Source organism: Centrocercus urophasianus, unplaced genomic scaffold (assembly GCF_019232065.1).
Source record: "Centrocercus urophasianus isolate 14NV4802_14NV808 unplaced genomic scaffold, USGS_Curo_1.0 seq_14, whole genome shotgun sequence".
Lineage (NCBI taxonomy): Eukaryota > Metazoa > Chordata > Aves > Galliformes > Phasianidae > Centrocercus > Centrocercus urophasianus.
The window spans coordinates 30,232,015-30,253,423 of record NW_024884586.1 but is presented as its reverse complement, the minus strand read 5'-3'; the positions used below and the strand labels follow the sequence as shown (position 1 = coordinate 30,253,423).

Sequence of the window (21,409 nt, the reverse complement as noted above, 5' to 3'; positions counted from 1 at the left end):
AGCTGCCCAAAATCTAAACTAACACTGAGCACCTAACTTGCCCCACAGAAAACTTACTTTCAGTACTTCTAAACAGTTCTGGTACCTATAGAGTTTAATACACACATAGTGATTCAGTCTTGTCTTCAGAAGGAATACTGTTTGAACTCTGCTTGTGTTACATTGGAAATTTCCTCCACAGATTTTTGCTATTGAATCAGATGATCAATAAGCATACAAAACATTTTTCTATGTCATCCTAGAGTTTCAACATAAAATATTTAAATTAATTCTAGAAATTGTTCTGGAAATTAAGCCACGTGAACCTAGAGTTTAGCACCATTATAGACATGTCAAATATCAGTTAATCAAACAAGCTTGCAAGAAAATTTTCTATCATTTCCAGAGGGGCAGGATTTTCTAGGTACCGGAAAAAAGATGAATGTTCTATTGGAAGATCATTAAAGTTTACAATTAAAGGCACAAGGTTCCATCATGCTCTCAAACACCATTCAGATATGTACTCTCCGAATTCTGCACAACACTCTGTTTGCAGAGGAACAACAGGTGATTTAACAATGCAAACAATCATGTGTCTCAGGGCATCATTCAATGAAAACCTTATGAGTGTAAAAAGAGGAAATGTAATAGCAATTAAAAATTTGCTTCGCAAGTTCAAAAAGACTAACTGTAATCCCTTTCTTCAAGGAAACACTGCATTAACATTTACAAATTTACTCATACTTAGCATTCATGGGCTAAATACAAAAGTTATAAAGTATAAGAGCTCTTTAGGGTAATCTCCTCCAGATCCTCCACTCTCCTCCACTGATGTCCTGCCAGCTGACCTGCACTCGCTGTTGTGACCAGCATTAACTTGAAAACTACATCACTTTATGCTACCAAAGGACTGCTGAAGTCAAACTAAGGTATCAGCTGCACGACATTTGCTTTTACTAGTGAAATTCTGGCTTCAGTGAAGTCACAGTGAGTTTCATTCACAACAAACAAATACTTGCCAACAAAAAACTTGTAATCTCTGCTTTATCAGGAAACTGACATTGCACACAAATGTATGATGTCATCAAATCTTCTCTATCTGACCTCCTATTATTCCACCTGAACATCTCACCTCACTTTCCTTAATGCTCTGAAAACTGTTTCGTATACAGCAATCAACCAAAAGAAAGGAGAATCACAATGAAAGCTTAAAGAGGCATCATTCTTTTCAGGAGAATACTACACAAATAAAAATTCCCAATGAAAGACATCAAGAGGATTTCAGTCAGTTTCCTCTACATTGGGTTCTCATAGACTGAAATAGCTACTTCAGAAGAGAAAGATTACTTCATACGTTTTTTGAACGTAGCCAAATATTTAACTGAGTGTGTCCCTGGAAAACACTCATACTCCAAGTAGCAGAAATATATCTTAAGTAGATTGTCAGGGTGTACCTATCATTTCAGAATGTAAATAATTACCTTCTTTTTCCAGCTTGGTTTATTTTTAGAAGAATAAAGCCGATAGGTAGGAAAGAAGCCGTGCAGCAAAAGGAGTATCTTGAAAGGCAGCTCCCTTCCCCTGCTTTAACCATCCTGCAAGCAATTTCTCCTTGCCTACTCATCTGCTGCTTCCCACTGCAAGTGAGGCAACAGGAACTTGCCATTGCACGCTCAAAGCAAATCAGCCACAAGTGGGAACCAGCATGGCCCTTGGATCCTCAAATTACAATAAACAGCCCCTTTAACTTCTCTCTCCTCCTGAAATAAGCCTGTGACCAAAAATTATCTATAATTCACACCAGCTGTCTTGTTCACAAACAATGGTGAATTCATTCTACCTTTTCTTTTCTTGCATTTCCCAACTATCAGATACAAAAGGAAAGATAGAAGAGCAGCTAGGACACCACAAAACACGTTTGTACAAACAAGAATTCATTCATTATCCCTATTTGGGAAACATCTAAGTCTACCAAAACACAGAATGGAAAACTGAACTACTGGTTACTAATATATTTAATATCCCAAATTGGGCTTTGGGTTGCAAAGGAATTATCTTTTCCTTCAGGTAAGAGTCATGTAACATTGTAACCCTTCACCAATTAAGGATCCAATATATGTAATCCATTTTTTTTTTTTCATTTACATATGCTTTTGCTGTTTTTACATATATTGCAACTCTTGAGTTTATTACTTCAGTAAGACCAGTTCACTGAGGTGTGCTGAGAATGCCTTAATGCTCTAATGAAACACAGAAAATAGAGTTGTACACCTTATTTGGTACAAAAGCAGGACTTAATAAAAAAGAAGGAAGAAGCTGACTTATAACAGCAGACATTTATTAGTCATTAGGTGAAGCTGATAATGATGGGCAGTCAAGTGCAGTGCTTCTCACTTTTGTTTTCAATGACGCTAAACTCCTGCTTGTTGCCAAACAGTTCCTCAAAATGGAGGAAGGTACTTAACTTGCTCCAGATGAGCAACTGGGTGCGTGCCAATTTTTTTTACATGAGCAGTCATAAGCATGTTCCTGCACAGCAGGATGTGATCAAACTATTCAAAGCTGTAAAACCAGGTCTGCTTGCCAGTTTACGTTATAGCTTCAAGAGCAGGGTATTACAGATGATACTTTGCCAACCGTGAAACCTATTGGTTTTCTGTTTGTTTTTGTTAAATAGAAAACACAACATCTTTAATATTTAAAATTCTGTTTAGAACTGACTTGCCAATTAAAAATTATCTACAGAATGAAAGTTAGGATGAAAAGCATATCACACGCACAACATTCTGAACAATCCGTCATCTCTTGTATTGTTTTTAAAAATCACTTATTTCAAGCTGTACCAACTGAAAGGTCCCCTTTCTTCTCTAAACCATAAGGAAAGTGATTATGACTTATCAAGTCACCGGCTCCAGCTGCAAACTCTGAAATCATATTAACATTCCTGTCCATATGGTATGATGTGGTTAATAGGTGATTGCTTGTCTGAGATATTGCACTGTATTGCCTCCTGCTGGAAACCGCTTTCTTTAAATTATTTTATGAAGATTCCACAATGTGACTGTGGCCATACGTGAGCTTTACTAAATGTCGCTCACTAATTGTATTGATCAAGCAAGAAAGACTCTGGAAGAAAGGCAGAATTATAGGATAACAAAGTGAGATTTTTCCTTGTACTGATTAAGACAAAACTGAACATTTAAAAAGAAACTTATGTTGACAGTCATGAGAAATAGAACATCTTTCTCCATTTTCTTTTCAGAGGATCGGTCATAAAACAGACACAAGCTCCCAGTACAACGCAGTATCTGTTCACTAACAAATATATCTTAGCAAACACAACCAAACAGTTGAGTGTGTTTTTTTAAGGAGGCTGGTACAAGAGAAGATGGATGTCAATGTTTAGCCACGCTTTAGTTGTTTGTTTTTTATTCACTTGAAAATACATACTAAAAGTAGTATCAAATATTTGAGTTTATACCATTTTATTTGTTTTCACACACACAAAAAGTAGTTTGCATATTTGCTCAGCAATCTAGTGAATGATCTAAGATTACATACACATGTGCAGCTCAATACAGTGATAGCAGTGCCTCTATTTGCTTCCTAATGAGAAGTAGCATTCACATTTAAAATCTCAAAAAAGATGCAGAGGTGCTTGGGTGTGAAGATTCAAAGAATTTTTTCATGCGCTAAGACTTTGGCAGCTCTTTTTAAGAATAAAAAAATTATTCCAGTGAAATTTCAACAGAAGAATGACAACTAGCTAACCATTACCAAGAATGCATGCAGCCACAGTCCAGCAAAGAGTACCTTCACAGTATAACTACCAGGAAGGCACTGTAAAACTCCTAGTTTTTGCTAAGCTACTGAAAGATGAGTTGAAATCAGACAGCATATATTTGATCAAAAAAAAATGCGTAGGTTACAGATTGCCCATTCTCTAGGAGCTTACTTGAAATCAAAGCAACATTACTGAGAGGGAAAACTTTTGTGTTATTCTCTCTTACTGAGAAAAATCAGAAATCCTACATGTAGAACACCGGATGTTACTTATATTTATGGTATTTAATTGTCAGCTGTCACGGTGTTGTGAACAAATCCATTACAAAGGATAATAGATCTAGCTTTATTAAACTTCTGTCCCAACATTCTCAGATAGACAGTCTTCTCTTATATAGAACTGGCTATGGTGGTCACTGAAATGACACTGCAGTCTCCAGCACTGCACAAGAGCAAGCAGAAGCAGAGCAACACAGCCTTCAAATAAAGTGTCAGGAAGTATTTAGCTTCCTCCATTGCCAATGGCCTCTGAACTTTAAAAGTGTTTTTTGCAGAAGAGAGGCATAGCATACTAATGGCTTACTCTATTTCTGCTTTGCCTTGGTCTGTTCTCATCAATCCACCCTTATATTTGATGTCACTTTCACTGAAAAGAAAAAGATTTTAACTTGGAGATGTTATGAACACCTGAGGCGACCTCAGATCTAACTTCTAATAATTTGCATTTGTTATGCTAAGCATATACATCCCCTGAATTATTCCTAGTCCCCTTGTGGTCTAATGTAGGAATCCCTCTCCTACTGTTCTTGCTGTTAGCACTGTAATAACTACTGCTATTGCAATGTTAACAAAAGACTACTAATAATTCAAGTACTGTGTGAATTCCCAGGGAATCATCAAGTAAGAAATGCAAGTTGAAACGATAGGATCTATTTTCTAGCTTTGATAGCTACAGTCATAAAAGAATCACAGATATGGAAGCATAATACATGAGTAATAAAGTTTTATTAACAATAATAACTAATTTTTAAAAAAATTGTATTGTAAATTGCAAACACTATCACAGTATTACACCTTAATACCAAATATTGAAAATTTTTGGAAATGTGTGTTTTGCTTTATTCATTTATTTATTTTTCAGCTGCAGTACCTATGTAACATTACCTATGCTTTCTGCTGTCAGGCCTAAAGACAGCTTTGCTAGCTGTGGCAATTAACCCATTATTATATAAACTAATGATCTTTATTAAGTTCCAACTTGATTACCTGGAAGCCAGATTGTATAAATGTCTGTATATTATTCCTTGAACAGGTAGCTTAAAAATAAAATGTATATTATAACACCCTGCAATGACATTCTTGTGATATCTTTCATTAAATATTTAAAGTCCAAGTGTGTCTGAAAAGTTTACTACGCCAAAGAAGCAAAATCTTGCAGAAGAAAAATAAAACTATCTAAAGTTCCTTCTCTTGAGCTAAAAGCTTTTTTTCTTATAAGCTGCCACTTTCCAAATGCCCTTTGCAAATAAGAAATCCAATCATAATTAAAAAATAAAGAGCATAAATTTTTTGGCAGAACAGTTGAGTAGCTATGCTGCTCCTCATTAATATAAAAGAAAGCACTGTGAAAAAGTGAACTTCCCACATTAACTTCATCAGCATCTTTTGTAGTGCACATAGGATACAGACAAAAAATATGTTAGGAACCGAGAAAATGAGTCTTTCAAGGCTGCAGGAGGACAGAATGCAAAAAAATGAGTGCAAACAAACAAACAAAAAAAACAAAACATGAGAATTACAGAGTGAGTGGAAGAGTATTCTTTTACAGAAAAACATGTCAATGCAAAATAAATTCAATCATCATAATACTAGTCAAGATCACAGATTTGACTTTAATTCTGTTAGAATTAAAGAATTACTTAGGTATAAGCTCACATTCAGTGGACATTGAAATTTTCAATATTGGAACAAGACATAGATGAAATTTCTTGCCTTGCATGAAAGTGTAAGGATGTTCATCCAGTCTAAAATTCTGTGAGATGTAGCCCCCTGCTTAGTATTCTTTCTACAGACTACTACTATTGAGTTCAATCTAGGTTAAAAAAAAACAACAGGAAAGAAAGCTGTGGAAAAAAAACCCCAAACATAACAACTCTTCTATGTGATAGGAAAAATAAGGAGATACTCTCCAGGGTAAAGAGAATGAAGATAATATTCTTCTTTGAAGATAGGGAAGCAAAGAGAATGATTGATCTGAGCAGAAGAGAATACACCAGATTGTTTTAAGCTACACAGCAGAAGTGTTAAACATCGAGAGTCAAGGACCACATGCCAATTTTCAGCTTCTGAATGTAAAGCAATAAAAAGTCACATGCAGCAGTCTTATCTTCCTTCAGTGTATGCTTCTGTCACTCTTTACAAATCCTTGAGTCCCAATCACAAACTGTTTTATACAACTACAGAATACCGGAAAATTAAGGTCTTAACACCTTTTTAAATTACTCAGTATAATGAATACAATATTTATTTGTTTTTAAAGGGTCAGCTAGTGACCAGGTAGAAAGAATACACAATCCCTCCTGTGAAATAGATCGGTGTCATTTCAATAACCACTACTGCCTTGAAGAAACTGTTGCTTGTTAATCAGCCATTTACTATAGGGACTGTAGTTGAGAATTTCAACAGAAGAAAGTTAACAAAGTAAATTCCCCAAAATTAAAAAAAATAAAAATAAAAAAATTTTAAAAATTGGTATTGAGTGATTACATACTTGTAGAGACTTACTTGAGACAAAGCAGCATCCCGTTGTTCTATCACTGTGTTCATTTCTTCAGCTATTATTTTCTTTTTACGTTCTTTGGTCCTGTGTATTCGATTCAGAATTATAGCTCCATTCTTGAGTATATCTATCCCTGTGTCTGCATTGTTTATTCTGTTCAGTAATTCCTGTAATGTCTACCAACAGCATTATATGTTAGTCAGACATGAAGTTTTAATATATTTTATTTAATATAGGGTTTTAATTAATAGGCACATGTGAATTGTAAATTGACTGAGTGAAGTTATTGAATTTTCATATTGCAGCAAAGATGTACATTATTAGTGTGTCAATTCTTCTTTTTCCCACATCTTAGTTCTTGAAACCCACTCAATTGAACTTAAGCCTCTAAGATATAAGACTGACATCAAGAAATCTCCTCAGAGAATGGCTTACCATGTCATTTTCTTCAGGGTTAATATTTTCTAGCCTAGAAAAAAGGGACACAGAAAGCCTGATCAGTAGCATTTCCTTAGTGCAGCAAAATGAGTTCGCTTTTTAAATCTTTAGAACCTCAAGTAATTTCATTCTACTAGTCTTTAGAGTCAACCATGACACTGAACATATTAAAGTGCCACCTGCTCGACTCCATCTTTCAATAATGCTCCATATCTTCAGCACTGACTTCAGACTGTTAAGTTATTAATGTTTACTGCTATATATGACTACAAGGATCAATTGTTCATATGTGCTTAGATGAAGAAAGTTCCCCAGTGATAGAAATGACTGATGCTCTTATTTTATTTATTTCTGGACTTACAACTTTTACCCAACACTGTACTTTTGTTGTTTTTAGTACACCATAAATGTAACAGGACAAGGTTTGTAAAGATGTTTGTTTTGTGGTTTGTTTTTCTTTTTCATTTTTATGCAATTATTTTCCTACCTCTCTTCCAAAAGGAGGAACTGAACTAGCTGAAGTTTCCTTGAAAATGTTTTGCTTTTGTATCTTGCACAAAATAGCAAGTTAGGACAACCCCCTGCAAAGTCCTTATTTAAGCACATAAGCTGCTTTTGCTTTCCCCCATTTCATTTCATAGTATGTATTCTAATCTGTCAAACATAGAAATGATATGAGGAATTTAGTCATACACAGTAGAACATTGTGCAAAAGCACTGAGTGATAGTGCAAAGATCTAACAAATGGGGTCTAACAACCTATATATTTTACTTTACTTAAGCTTAATTATATGGACAACATAGTATTTACAGCATTTATACGTATTTTAAAATGGAGGAGACCTCTATTCTGGAAAAATGAGTATATTACAATTACACCACTTCATTGCTACTTATTTAATGGTCACTTTCACAAAAAAATATTTGTTACTTGTATACTATTTAAAATGATAAATAGTAGCCACTAAACATCTGCTATAAAGCAATGCACACTTTTTCAGTGCTGTGACAGATGCTGCTCTAAGGCCAAGACTTAAGCTAGCAAACATCATAGAGTACTTGATAGAACATTAGCATCTTTTACTTTAAAGAATTAGTTTTACTTATAATGCATGATAAATCAACCATACGAAACTTAACTGCTTAAATAAAAAAGAAACAGCTCAGAATGTACTATTACGTACAGTAGCTAGTATGTTTATATGGAGTTTATTTATATGGAGTTTAAAAGCAGTAATTATTCCAACACCTACAGTCAGCATCAGAACGAAACAATGAAAAAAAAAAAAAGTAAATGCTAATCTTTGGTGGGTTATAGATTTATTCATAAAGTAACATAAATCATAAAATCAGAACTGGCTCCTTGAGTTGGCTTCTCATATAGTTCCTACTTTTGGTTTCATAATTAATGCTGCAAGTTTCACTTCATGAGAGACTTAAAAATGGATCTTAAGCTAGTTTGTATTCAACATGACAGGAACAGTATTTGCCAAAGTAAATTGGCAGGACTGATCTGCTTCTCTAGAGGACTTCTATCCTGCTAAAAGTATGGGTTAACAAATCACCCAGCCAACCATAAGGCTGGGTAAGCAGGACACCTTAGACTGGAAAGGGGGTGGGAAAATGAACATCAGTTCCCACATAAGGGTAGCTTTTCAGCAAACTGCTGTCACAGAGGATGCATTCTTCTAAGATGACAGTATTTTTTAAAAATACTGAGCATCTAGAGCTGAGTATTTGCCTTGATGTCTCTCTTGATTTTAAACATCAATAATCAATGATTCCCTCTTCCCCCATCTCTGCACACATTACACTAATACGTACCCTAGGGCTAACGGAACAGAAAGAATTTCAGTTACTACAGTTAAATAATGACAATAGAATTGCTATAGCACATAATTTAAAGCAAGCATTAAAGCATTTGATAAGGGTTGGCAGCCTGTTCAGTATTGCCCTCTTGTAGAAATCTCTCATTGGAAGAAGTCCAAAGCAGATGGAGGGAATGACTTGTGCTCTAAAATTTGATGCTTGTGGCACAAGTAGCCTAAAAACATTACAAAAAATACTCTGTAGGCTTCACCTCTCAGACAGATAGCTTGGTATTTTAAACAACTGCATGAAGAACATATGAAGGATGGTAGTTGGGAAAAATACAACATTTTTGGAAATAAGCCACCCAAATTAAACAAAATAAACTAAGTTTCTTGTGGCTCATCTTATCATCACTGCTCCTACTGAAGGACTAGTGGCAAGGTGAATGCTCCCCAAAAATTTCCATTCAGCCACAGTATTAAATTATTTAGAATGAATAAGCTGAGCAAAGTAATTTCCTTGTGTGGTTAACTACAAAGCTTGTAAGAATAAGACTTACTGAAGCTATATAGTGAGGTAATATTTACTGGTAAATTAGGGGCAAAGTCTAAATCACTCCACTTTTGTGAATACTGCAGAGATCGTCTGAGCCTTAACCACTTCAATTCAACTCTTTGCAGCACCACCCTGGCTTTCTCCTCTCATTGCAACATGTTGTAAGTCCAAGAAGTAAAGCATATTTTGTCACCTCAGGTAAGCATTACACAGTTAGTAAAGATGCTTAATGTAATGAAAAGCTGCCGTGCTTGAGCCAGGCTGGTTGTCCAGCAAGAATCTTGGCTCCACTTGACTGCTTCCTGCTTCCAAGGTGTACAGCTGCATGAATAAGCATCCTGTAAGCTTAGTGCATGTGGACTTCTGGAGTTTGTAATCCCCAAAGGCTTCACCGAAAAAGAATGCAACCTCTTCCCCCAAAATCCAAATCAGCAACCACAACAAGCAATGTTTCTCTATATTAAAAGTATTACTCTTTTAGGAAGAAACATCATATTATTGAGAAGGAGCTGTTTCAGAGTTGACTGACAAGGGTCAAGGATGGGTTGTTGTCAACTTGTCAACAGGTTGTGGGAATGGTTGTGGTCAGAATGGACTGAGGTAGTACTATATGTAAATTGGTGGAATAGGGCAAGGAACCTTTATGTATATTGTCTGATATAGTTAAAGTTTACAACATTCCTATCAAAACTGCAGTTTGACTTAAGGTAAAAAAGATCAGGAAAGAGGCAAATATTAAGAAAGCTGATGCAGAGAACATGATTACTACTGGATGTTACTCAGCATACTAATTTTTCTCCCTCAGTCCTCCTATCTTGCTTGCCCTTCCTCTCTTGCATATCTTTGCCTTTCACATTTTCCTCTAGCTACTACTATTTCAATTTTGCTGTGCAGTCTTCTTTGACTTATGGAAGAAGTGATACAGAAGTGGAATTAAAAGACAGACAAGGAAAGTGGGAAGAAAAAGTAGATAAGCAATAGAAGTGTAATTACAGAGTTGCAATGCAAAGAAGGAGAACGAAAATTTGAAATTAAAAACAAGCAAAACAGATTCCACAGGGAATTATGAGATTGAAGGTCATTTTAGCCTAGACTGAACATAAAGCAAGTACTGTGTTGGAATGATCTCAGGGAACAGACAAATATTCACGAGGATACATGTAGATAATAAGTTCATGTACATGAAGTTCCACAAACATTTATGCATATTTTCCATGAGAGGTACTAACTTTCTCTCAGTTACTCATTTTCTTATTTATGTTTTTCCATTTCTCTTGGCAAGGAAATTTCTCAACTAGTAGAGGGTTACCACTGAATGGTAACCAAGCTGATTGGAGGAGGGTTACATGAAGAAGCAAGCTGTAGATTCAAGGCTACCTATATCCCAAAGTCAGAAAAGAAGCTATTTATGATCTTCCTCTCCTGACTTAATAGTTTTATTATCAATGGATTGACTATTTCTGTTAGGTTAGCATGGCATACACAAATTTCTAGAAAGTATTAAGTATACCCTTCATGTGTTAAAACTGCTTCTACAATGAAGATATGGAAGAAAACATATTTTTACCAAATCATCCACATAATTAGTAAAAGTTTTGCTGTAGGAAATATCTCCTGGGCTTAAAGGTTTGATTGATTTTCTATACATTGCAACTTCTAACTGACATTCTTGTATTTCATGTCAAAAGATCCTCGTAAAATGTCACATTCTTATTTATCTCTGAATAAATCAATACCAAAGCTCTTGATTATATTTTTGTATATTATAATTTTTGTAATCAAATTGTTCAACTTGCAGTTAGTATCTAGGGAAAAATATGGTCTCATAAGATGGCTAAAAAATTAAGGTAAGATTTTCTGCATAACTACTGTCAAACAATTTATGACCTTTACATATCCACACAACAGCCTGTCTGCACAGGACAGGATGTAAAGACTTACTCTTTGAGTGACTCTTCTAAACGCCGGACTCGTAGAAATGCTTCATCTCTCTCTTCGTTGGCTAACCTAAGCCTTGCCATGACAGCCTTGTCACGTTCCCGTTGAGCAGAATAAACTTCTTCAACCAGAGCTGCAAAAGTAACCAGTATGTTTGGCATACAGTAACAGCTGGTAACAGTTTGGCAGGGAAATACACCATTATGTACACTTACACGGACCATTGTCAGCATCTCCATAAATCAACATTTTTCCACCAACCTCAGATTGCTCTGCTCTCTATTACTCTCCAGACAGAACAATAAATAGCTATTGACTGCTGAAATGAAATCTTTCAAGAATTAAATTAAGCCATGGGTTTTCAAATTCACCCTTGAAACAAGGCAAGGAATTGATTTGCTTTGCATTCTCAACACTTGCTTCATGGAAAAGTAATTTTTAAATCTCCAGATCACATGAGATACAGTAGGTTTCTTCTACAGTATATTGAGTTAAGAGCAATGACCCATTGAAAGTACATGTCATCACAATGCTTCATATCACAATGACATACTGACATAAATACTAAAAATGTTAATATTTTCACAGCATGTCTATCTCTAGTATCACAGAAGTGGCACAGCTGGCACGTCTCCTACTCTGCCAAGCCTTTGCTTTATTGTGTAATATACTGTTATATTATCTGTTACTGCATACATGGACCTTGGAGCATTAGGTACCAATAAACTAAGATTTACTGTCTATCCCTGGGAGCAAACTAACACCTTCTAGTCATTCCTCATCCTGAGCTTATGCTTTCTTCCTGCCTCTCCCCTGTCAGTATGCCTAACATCATCCCTGGCACACTGCCAAAATCCTTACCCCCACCCTGCCTTCACTAAAATCTTTATTCATACTTTCATCATTTCCCTCTGCAATACTGCAAATCTCCTCACAGCCATCATAAAACCCCGCAGCCTGAATATCTAGGGACTTGTGGGATGCCAAAGAAAAAAGGCTGCTGTGGGTCCCAGAAAGAGGACTACATCCTCCCTAATTGTCACAGGCACCTCCAGCAAAAACTATAAGTGAGGTCTGCAGGTCCCAGAATTCTCAATGCTCGTCTTCTAGTGTGTTGAGCTTCTGTTTAGCTACAGGCTCCTGATACCTCGCTTTAGAATTTTGGCAATGTTTACTACTCTTCTCAAAACTCTTCTGTATTAAGCCACTGCTGATGGACCTCCTTTACTCCTGTCAGAACTCTCAACTCCATTATGAGCCACCTGAAATCATTATGTGAAGACGGCAGAGGAAGCCTTCCTCTTTATTTGGAGCTTTTATGCCTCCACTCTTACCTCAATCAAGATTAACTTCACTGCCTTTATAATTACTTTTCTGTACTCTTACTTTGCCTTTGTACATTATTGCACAAGACCTTCACAGTGGAAAATAAAACACTTTGTTGCTCTTTACTAAAAAGTGTAAGAAAACAGGAGTTTTTGGTAGCAGCTGTATCAGTGGCACAAAATACATGTTATCAGTACTGAGGAAAAAGAATAAAACAAATAATATAAGAAGCTCAAATAACGAGTGAAATAAAATGGGTGAGAAAAGGAACTGAAAAAGAATGCTGGGAGACAAATTAGGAAGATGATCAAGGCAACAGAGAAGTGTGTTAACAGAGAAGTAAAGAAGTGTTTTTGCATCTCAAGCAAAAAGGGAAAAGGTTGTCCAGTAACAGCAGACTGGACAAAAGAGGATAAAGAAAGGCTAAATGCTACTTCTGGGGGTGCAGTCCTATCTCTCACAAAAATCCATTTAATAAAATGCATCTTCACCCCTCCAGCCCTGTACACCCCAAAAGAAATCAGCATCAGCACCCTGAATTTGGTATGTACACAAAATTTATGAAACATCGATCTAATTCTCTCCCATTTGAGTATTTTCTTCTTCCACATGAACAGTATTATTTTTTAGAAGATTTATTTGCCATTCACAACAAGACTGTCCTTGATATGGAATGACAAAACTTAGACATGAATAAAGCAGCTGTAAAACTGCATGTACACAGTTTGGTAGTCAGGAACAAATCTGCAGCACTTGCAGGAGTCCAATGCCTGCAAAGGTAGGTGGTTCAGCAAGAAGAAGAACAAACTGTATGGAGCAGACTATGCATTTCAGATCGTCAGACTTCCATTTAGCTTGCTGTGATCAGTGCTAATAGGGAAACTAGTGATTCATCTCTAAGGCACATCACAGTGCAACCTCTGTGTCCTGGCTGGATCTGGAATATACAATTAGTTTTATTATCTATGATAATTATTACCTATCTGTACCTTAAAGTACAGATACATTTACTATAGTTTTTTCATTAAATTATGTCATTTTATCTTCTATTACGCCAGTGATACTGCACAGAGAATCCTTTCCACAAAGCTGCAAAACTGAAAATATTATGCAATTTTCAGCATGAAAATAATTGCTGGAATGAGTACAAAGCTGTCTAAAATAACTGCAGATTTGGCACTTATTCTGGCATTAATTATCTTTCTCTTGTTGTTCTTTCTTTCGGGAGGGTGGGGGGGAGAAGGGAGGGAGGTTATTTATTTATTTATTGAGTGTACTCCTTCTATCATACCTTATTTATCTCTTATGTCAGCATGGAAAACTCTCATTTGCTGAACGCTAAAATGAATCTTGAGCACGTGAGTACACTTAGCAGGACTATGACTATGTTTTGGCATACGTAATTCCCTCTCTGAGGAATAATAACTAGTGTTAATAGATGACTACACAGGCTTTTAAAATCTGTATTATTGCTTATTCATCTTGAAATCAAAGACATTATATATAGCAGTAGGAAGCAGCAGTATATATAGCAGTATTTTATGTATGGTGGTATGAAAATTCAGAGATTTTTCAAGTGACGTAAGCATCCTGCTTATCTCAAATCTCACCATCCCTGATAACAACCAAGAGGCAGGTTGCCTTGAACAATGAACTCTTCTCCCACTCAAAGGTTCATCATTACAAAATACTGTCTTTAAGCTGTTGGCTACGAAATAGCGACTTAATTTGCACAAGTTGTGTTGCTGTTTTTTTAAAAGATACTTAGCACAGTCATTTTAATACCATGTAATTTTACTGACATTGACCAAAGGAAATAACAAACACTAACCCTAGGTTAAAAAATTATAAGGATTAATTGGAAAATTGGGCAAAGAGCATGGGATAGAAAACATTTCTGAACATTTTCAAACAAGGATTCAGCATCACATTAGTCTTCATGACTTTGAGGAAACTGACAGCAGAACACTGCACTTTCCTCATGGACACAACTCATCCAAATCATGAGCTTCACAACATTCTTCAAATAAGCCACTGAAACGCATACATCTCATCTCTGAGTTTCAGTGTAGCAATAAAACAAAACATTTGATGAAATATTTCAGAAGCGTGTGACATGTAAAGTCACATAATTTAATGTGTATGAAAGGGACAAAAACCCCCCATAATAAAAACAGCCAAAAATATCTAGTTTACTAACCAAAATTTTCTTTCAAATGCCAGGCAAAAAGTAATCGAAAGTAAGAAGGCAGGTTCCAAAATCTCATTCAAAATATGGTACATCCAAGTAAACCACTAGCCCCACACTGGCATACTGGCTTGATGCCTGATCCAGCTACTTAGTTACCCACTGCTCTGGTTGGAACCATGAGGTTTTTCTTGGATAGCATCCAATGGCACACCAACCAACCCTATCCTGTTTATCTTGAGGCCTGACCAACAAGAAACGCAAATTCCTATAGTACTTATGTTTCAAGCACAAAAATGACATACAAAATGAAGTATGAATGGGGCAAATATTAAGCTAAAATGAATTGTGTCATTTTCAAATTCATATACATATGATAATCAAGAGTTAAAATGTTCAATTTCTACAGTGATAAATTAAGAAAAAAGATTATTTTCCAATGCTTGTAAAATATGCAAGTATGACTACTATTTAGTTGAATAAACTTTATTTGCTTTGGAATAATTTAATAACATCTTTCTCCTTGTAACTAAAATCCATGCATACTCTAAAAGAGCTCTTTATTTTAAAAGAATCATTATGCTAAACTCATCAATTCTAAAACATTTTTAGTTTTTAGTAAAGAAAACAATTGTAAACAGAGAGCTTTTGTAAGGTAGATAGCTATTACAAAGTTCACTTAGAAAATCAATATAGCATTTTAGCTGGAATTTGCTCATTAAACACCCACAGCTCTAATGCAAATTATGATGGAATGAATAAAGCAAATACATATGCTTCTTTCTTTTTATTAAATGTAAAATCTACTGTTAATTGCATCTGGTATGTCATATAAACTTTTCTCCTTAACTATTAAATGGAAGCTTTTACAAAAGTCATTAGAGATTCTCTTTCTTTGACTTGTATAAATTTCAATATTTGTTCAGTAAAGGTTCACAGCAGTTAAATTACATTAACAAATATTATTAGCTACTATGTAAGCCAACTAAGTAAAATACTTATATTGCAGGTAAAACAAATCAATGGGTGTTTACAATAATATTTGGATATGTCCATTTTTAAACAAGCTTATCAAATATCATGTAATTCTTAGTCAAATGAGAGAGACTCAAAGTAGATATTTTCTTCCCAAATACTCAAATTTGTTTAGTAAGCTAATTGTTTTCTAATATGGGCAAAAGTAAATATGAAGAAGATGAACCATACAGAGTATGAGTTTATTGAGTCAAAGAAGTGTACATATTTTCTTAGTTGAACCTGATTCTTTGGCAAACCTGTCTTCTACACTTTTTAAGCTACCTTTAAAACACAGCAGGAGTGAGAAGGCATGTTGGAAATCATTCCAGTTTAAACAGTGGTTCACATTTTCCAAACAATAAATCTCTGGGAGAAGAGAGGTAAGCTCAGTTCCCAGGAAAAAACTGTTTGCTGATTTCCTAGAGGTCATCGATATAAATAGTAAAAATTAAATTAAAAAATTAAATAGAAATTACTTGAGTACTCATATTTATATTTAAAAGCAAGAATACAGGCATGACATTACAAGAAAAAGATCAGAGCAATATCCACACTACCAACTCATAAGATACATTAAATACTATAATAATATAACAATTGGCTTTAAAGGTAAATAAAGCTTATAGAAATGATGATATTTTTGACTTTGCACAGTATTCAACATTAACTGATGTTATACGATAATTATTTTTGCTTTGAATTACATGAAAACAAAATAATACTACAGTTAAGACTCTGCTAAGTGCTTTTCTAACACTAGCTTTAGTGATCGGTTGCTTTTAAGAAAATACACAGTCGGCAAGTTTTTCTGTTAATAATAATATATTGGTGCAAAATAGAAAAATTGTGCAATTTAAAATTTAACATTAGTGGTCAGTGGTTGCTGAAAAATAAGCGACTTGGGATTTTCTTTAGCCTAGATTCTGATACAACCAAGATAACTGACCTGGTTACTCCCATCATTACAGAAACAAGAAATACATAAGAGAGGATATATTTTTTTTTATAAAAAATGCGCAAGACATCTTAAATATTCAAGAATTTCTGGAAATAATCATAAGTAATTATGCCAAACTTTTTGCTGTATGATCCAAATTCTGTCTCAAACAGGCATATATCTATAAGATGAGAGTGAAGGTTGATTTCACAAGAAAAAATGAAGCAAAAAACTGTTTTCTTTTCTACCATTTGAGGTTGTATATTATTTTAAAGAAAAAGTAGAAACACAAAACAACTTACTTGGCCAAATAATACTTAGAATTCAAGATTTCTGTAATAAGCTTCTTGTTTACCCTTCTCTGTTGTTTCCATAAAACAACTGTCAGTTGATATTTATTGTACAGAAACTTTTAAACGAAGATTTCTGTTGCTGTGCTTTCACTTTGTATTGCTGAAGAGCAGCTAGATGATGTGAAGAATTAGGGAAGTAAACTAGGGTGAAATGGAATACAATAAATACTTGCATTTTCCTTTTTATCAGCCATCCCATTTTTATCCTGCATTACCTGATCTCCGTCTATCTAATCACAGAAGGACCTGGAAATATCCTTGCCATTGCTAGATGGACCAATATTATTACATTTCATTTAACCATGTAGATATATGCTTCATCTTATAAAAATACAAATGCATGCGTTTGTTGTTCAGTCAATTTAGAAATCCTCTGAGACTTCTTTTTCTACTAGATTTAATGACTGTGCGCACAATCCTTAAATAAGAAGTCATTCTTATCATAGGCAAATAAACTGAAAAACAGATTTACTGCATTGCTATGAAAGCCTTTAAAATGTGTCACTAATTGGTCTGTGCATACATGTTGCAAAATGCAGATAATCACTAGAAACGTTCAAAGCCTAAGGCCCTGATGCTGGTCTCATTCAGGTTAATGGCAAACTACCACGAGCTCTGGGGTGACTGTTGACTTAAAAACAGTGCTGAAATGTTCTGTTATGAAACAGACAACTTAAGTTACTTGCTGTTGTTTTTTTGAAAACCACCATTCATTTACCTTCAGTTATAACCTATAATTGACAAAATAAAAGCAAAAATAGTGATAAGATGATCACAGGAAAATTGAGTAAGAGTTTTCACTGGTCTATACCAGGAATTATAGACTACAAGTTGTTTACACCTAAATGTGACTTTATAGATAAAGCAATCTGAACAAACACTGATAGAATACACTGACTTTATTGCTTTGTGTTTGTTGTACGTATTTAGTGCACAGCATTCATTTGCTCCTACATTTCCAATGATACAAACACAGCGTTCCTAATAAAAGGCTGAAGTTGCTTAGTGGCAGTTCTGTACAGAGTTTTCTTTGTGTACTTAGATCCTAGTTCAATTAAAAAAAAAAAATAAAGTGAGTAAAGAATAGGAGGGAGTATTATACACAGACCCCAAGGCAGTTCTTGTGAAAGGCAATCCTTAAGCCTCTGCTTCTAGTATACTAAACACAGCTGACTTCAAAACTCAAACAGTAATGCTGTTAAACCTTTTTTTTTTTTTTTCCAGTTAATGATTGCTGATAAATATTTACTTCAGGGGGAAAACAATAAATATTGCAATGAAGTTTGCAAGTTATGATTTGAAAGGTTAAGTAAGAGTTTCTGTAATGTCCCAAGAAATAGAATATCATGAATAAACCCCAATTTTTTACATTCATCAAGCACGATGCAGTGGGGAACAAAGAAGGGGCCAGACTAATCACGTAATTTGCAGAACATACTGGCTAGCTTTTTACAAAAACAAACAAACAAACAAACTTTAGCCCATCAATAGCTTAATAGCTTGTATTTTTAACCTATTTGCTTATTTTATATTGCCAAAGAGCTGCATGCTACTTTTTTTGATAGTTGATGATTCTGACAATTCAAAGCTAAAATTAAATTTTTTCAAATTGAGCTCTCAAAAATTAAGATACCGTCACTCGCAACACTCCTACCTTGAAGTTGAATTTCTTTTTTTTTTTTTCCTCTGTTCTTTAAATAAATAGACCTCCCCACATAGAGGATTCAAATCATACAGCTAGTTTCAAAATTCCCTTATTTATCAGTAAATACTTTGAAAAAATGTAACTGCATAAGGAGGCACAAATAGAACAACGACAATAAAAGCTCAGAATCTTATAAATACATATAGAAATGAATTACGCACTAAAAACAAGTTAGGAAAGTGCATGCATTACCTACTTAAACTGTAAAATGTCATTCATATTTAGGTTTATAAACACAAGGGTTGGGGAACTATTGAGTTCTTTTGGTTAAAGCCCAATATTGGCCTTATTTCGCTTTAATTGGAAGAGGATCTTGAATTCATCTTCTCCATGAGCTATCAGGAACCTGGATTTCTGTTTGTACCAAAGGTTAATAAGAAATGTGTCTGCAAAAGTCAAACAGCATTAAATACCAAAAACTGATTATTATTCTGCAGGAGTTGTTCTTCCACTCATAATCTCTCCATGCTCCAGCCTTCCACGGCTAATCTTTAATGGATGACATGCAAGAAAGGAAAATAACATCTAAAAAGGGACTCTAAATTGAGTTTTGAAGAAATGGAAAATGCTTCTGTGCTGGAAGTTATCGCCACCCTAAGTTTATTACTAGCAAGATTACTTACTTCCTCTTAGTTTATGGGATGCTATATCTAACTTGAAGATAATAGTCATTTGGATTTTAGTTCTCATTTTTACTATTAAAACCATTACTTTTGCACATTCATTTAGTAAATATTTTTCAAGTTAAATCAATAAACACTAAATAACATCCACGACCATTCCCACAGCAGGCTCAAGAATCCCAAAATACCACAAATGTTAATTCCCAGCATTTTTGTATAAACTGATTTTTTCCTGCAGAGTTGACTCTGATTAAGAATAGTATTAGATCCTGGTAACATTACTATCAGATATTGCTGAAAATGCTAGCAAACAAATAAAGAAAATAGCCCCTTGTTATAGAAAGATTTGATAGAATGTATTTCTGACCATATTTTCCTTCAGACTTATTCTTAATCCCAATACACTGGAGCATGATAGCAATATGAAAACAAATTAAGAGAGCTCTGCTGTCAACTGCAGTTTATCTTCTTGAGGTGAGGTATGGTGGATGTAGCTGCCAGAAGCTCAGGGCTTAGATAGCTTTCCAAGACTATAGACACTACCATTGTCTATGTCTGTCACACACAAGCAGCTCATTCCTCTAAAAATTTCTATATATGCCCGGTGTAATTCTTGTTAGGCAAAAATGAAGTAATCTATTCTATCAGTTCACAGTGAGACCTATTCTCTCTGCTGGCTGTTTTGTAGACTTAGTAACACCTCCATCCTTAACGTTCAGTCTGTCCTCCTCCTCCCCTTGCCCTCCCACAGAGGGCACTCATTCCCTTTTCTGTTCAACAGACAAAAGTTCTGCAGTCCAGTATTTCACTATTTCCTTTTCTGTTCTTCATGACCACCTCACAGTTGGTGCTGTGTTTTTTCTTTACATTATTCTGGCCCCAGTTCCTTTATAAAGTGCTCTTCCCTTGATTTCCGTAGCGTTGCCTCCTTCTCTTTTTTTCTAATCTTCAAGACAAGTAGGGAAACTAATTGTACCTTCTGGCAATGTCTCTTATGAGAAGAAATCTAACAGGCTAGTGAAGAATCAATTGCAATCAGTGGCAAATATGTCCACCAGAAATAACACCTCTAGTGGTCAAGCGTATGCAAACAGAACTGCGAATCCCCTCATGAACTGTAAACGCCAGTTTAGTAAAATCTTAAAATAAAAGTCTTCTGAAAATAAGCCATTTATTGCACATGGTAAACATTCTCTTCCACCATGTCCCTCTTTTACATTTATTATTTACTTTTTTATTCTCTCATAAGCCATCTCACAAATTTGCAGTTCTCTTTACATTTTCCTCCGAACAAAGTAAAAATCAAAAAATGACAAGCTTTAGGTTATTTGCTTCTGAAGGCCATTGTAGTAAAATTTTAAGATGGCCTTTGTCTTCAGCTTTTCTGTTCTTCCCAAAGGGCACATTTAGGTAAAGCCCATCAATTAGAGAGTTCCATTTAAAAATAGAATTTTAATATTCCTCAAAGTAGATAACATTTTATGGTGTACCTTTCTGACATTTTTTGCAGTATAATTTTGTGGAGTCATTTTCTTATCATAAAGTCAGTACAAAGTAATAATAAAAATGCAAACACCCATATTTACAAGCTTCACTTTACCATGTGTTATACACTGTGGTAATTAAACATTAACTAGTAACATGAAATCACAGCAGCATGTGCTCTCCTTTCCACAAAGGACTTAAAATAAAGGAAAAATGTTTTTCCTGAAACACACTGAGTCTTTATAATGTTCTGCTTGTCCATTAGAGTTCTCCCCAAGGCTTTTACGACAGACAAGTATAGACCTTCACAAAGACACATACAGACCTCCACAAATTCAGTTCAGTTCACATCATTCCATATTTCAAAATGTTTATTCAAACTTCGGAAGAGTCTTAGAACAGTAATGGTAAGCAAAATGCTAGACATTAACAAGGCTACTGCTGCTACTTTTTTTTCCTTTTTCCAAACAGCCTAAGACTCTTAGCCTCTC

The 21,409-nt window shown here is 34.9% G+C and overlaps 1 protein-coding gene across 9 annotated transcripts in view; it reads right to left on the bottom strand.

Annotated features, from left to right (window-relative positions):
- The window catches only part of MIPOL1 (mirror-image polydactyly 1), a 175,195-nt gene that overhangs the window by 107,707 nt on the left and 46,079 nt on the right, over nucleotides 1–21,409 (bottom strand). For all 9 annotated transcript variants that reach the window (XM_042813682.1, XM_042813686.1, XM_042813687.1 and 6 more), the window contains 3 exons: nucleotides 11,288–11,417; nucleotides 6,977–7,010; nucleotides 6,547–6,717 (listed from right to left, as the gene is read on the bottom strand). In XM_042813682.1, coding sequence (XP_042669616.1) covers nucleotides 6,547–6,717; nucleotides 6,977–7,010; nucleotides 11,288–11,417 — 335 coding nt within the window. The remainder of the gene's footprint in view (nucleotides 1–6,546; nucleotides 6,718–6,976; nucleotides 7,011–11,287; nucleotides 11,418–21,409) is intronic.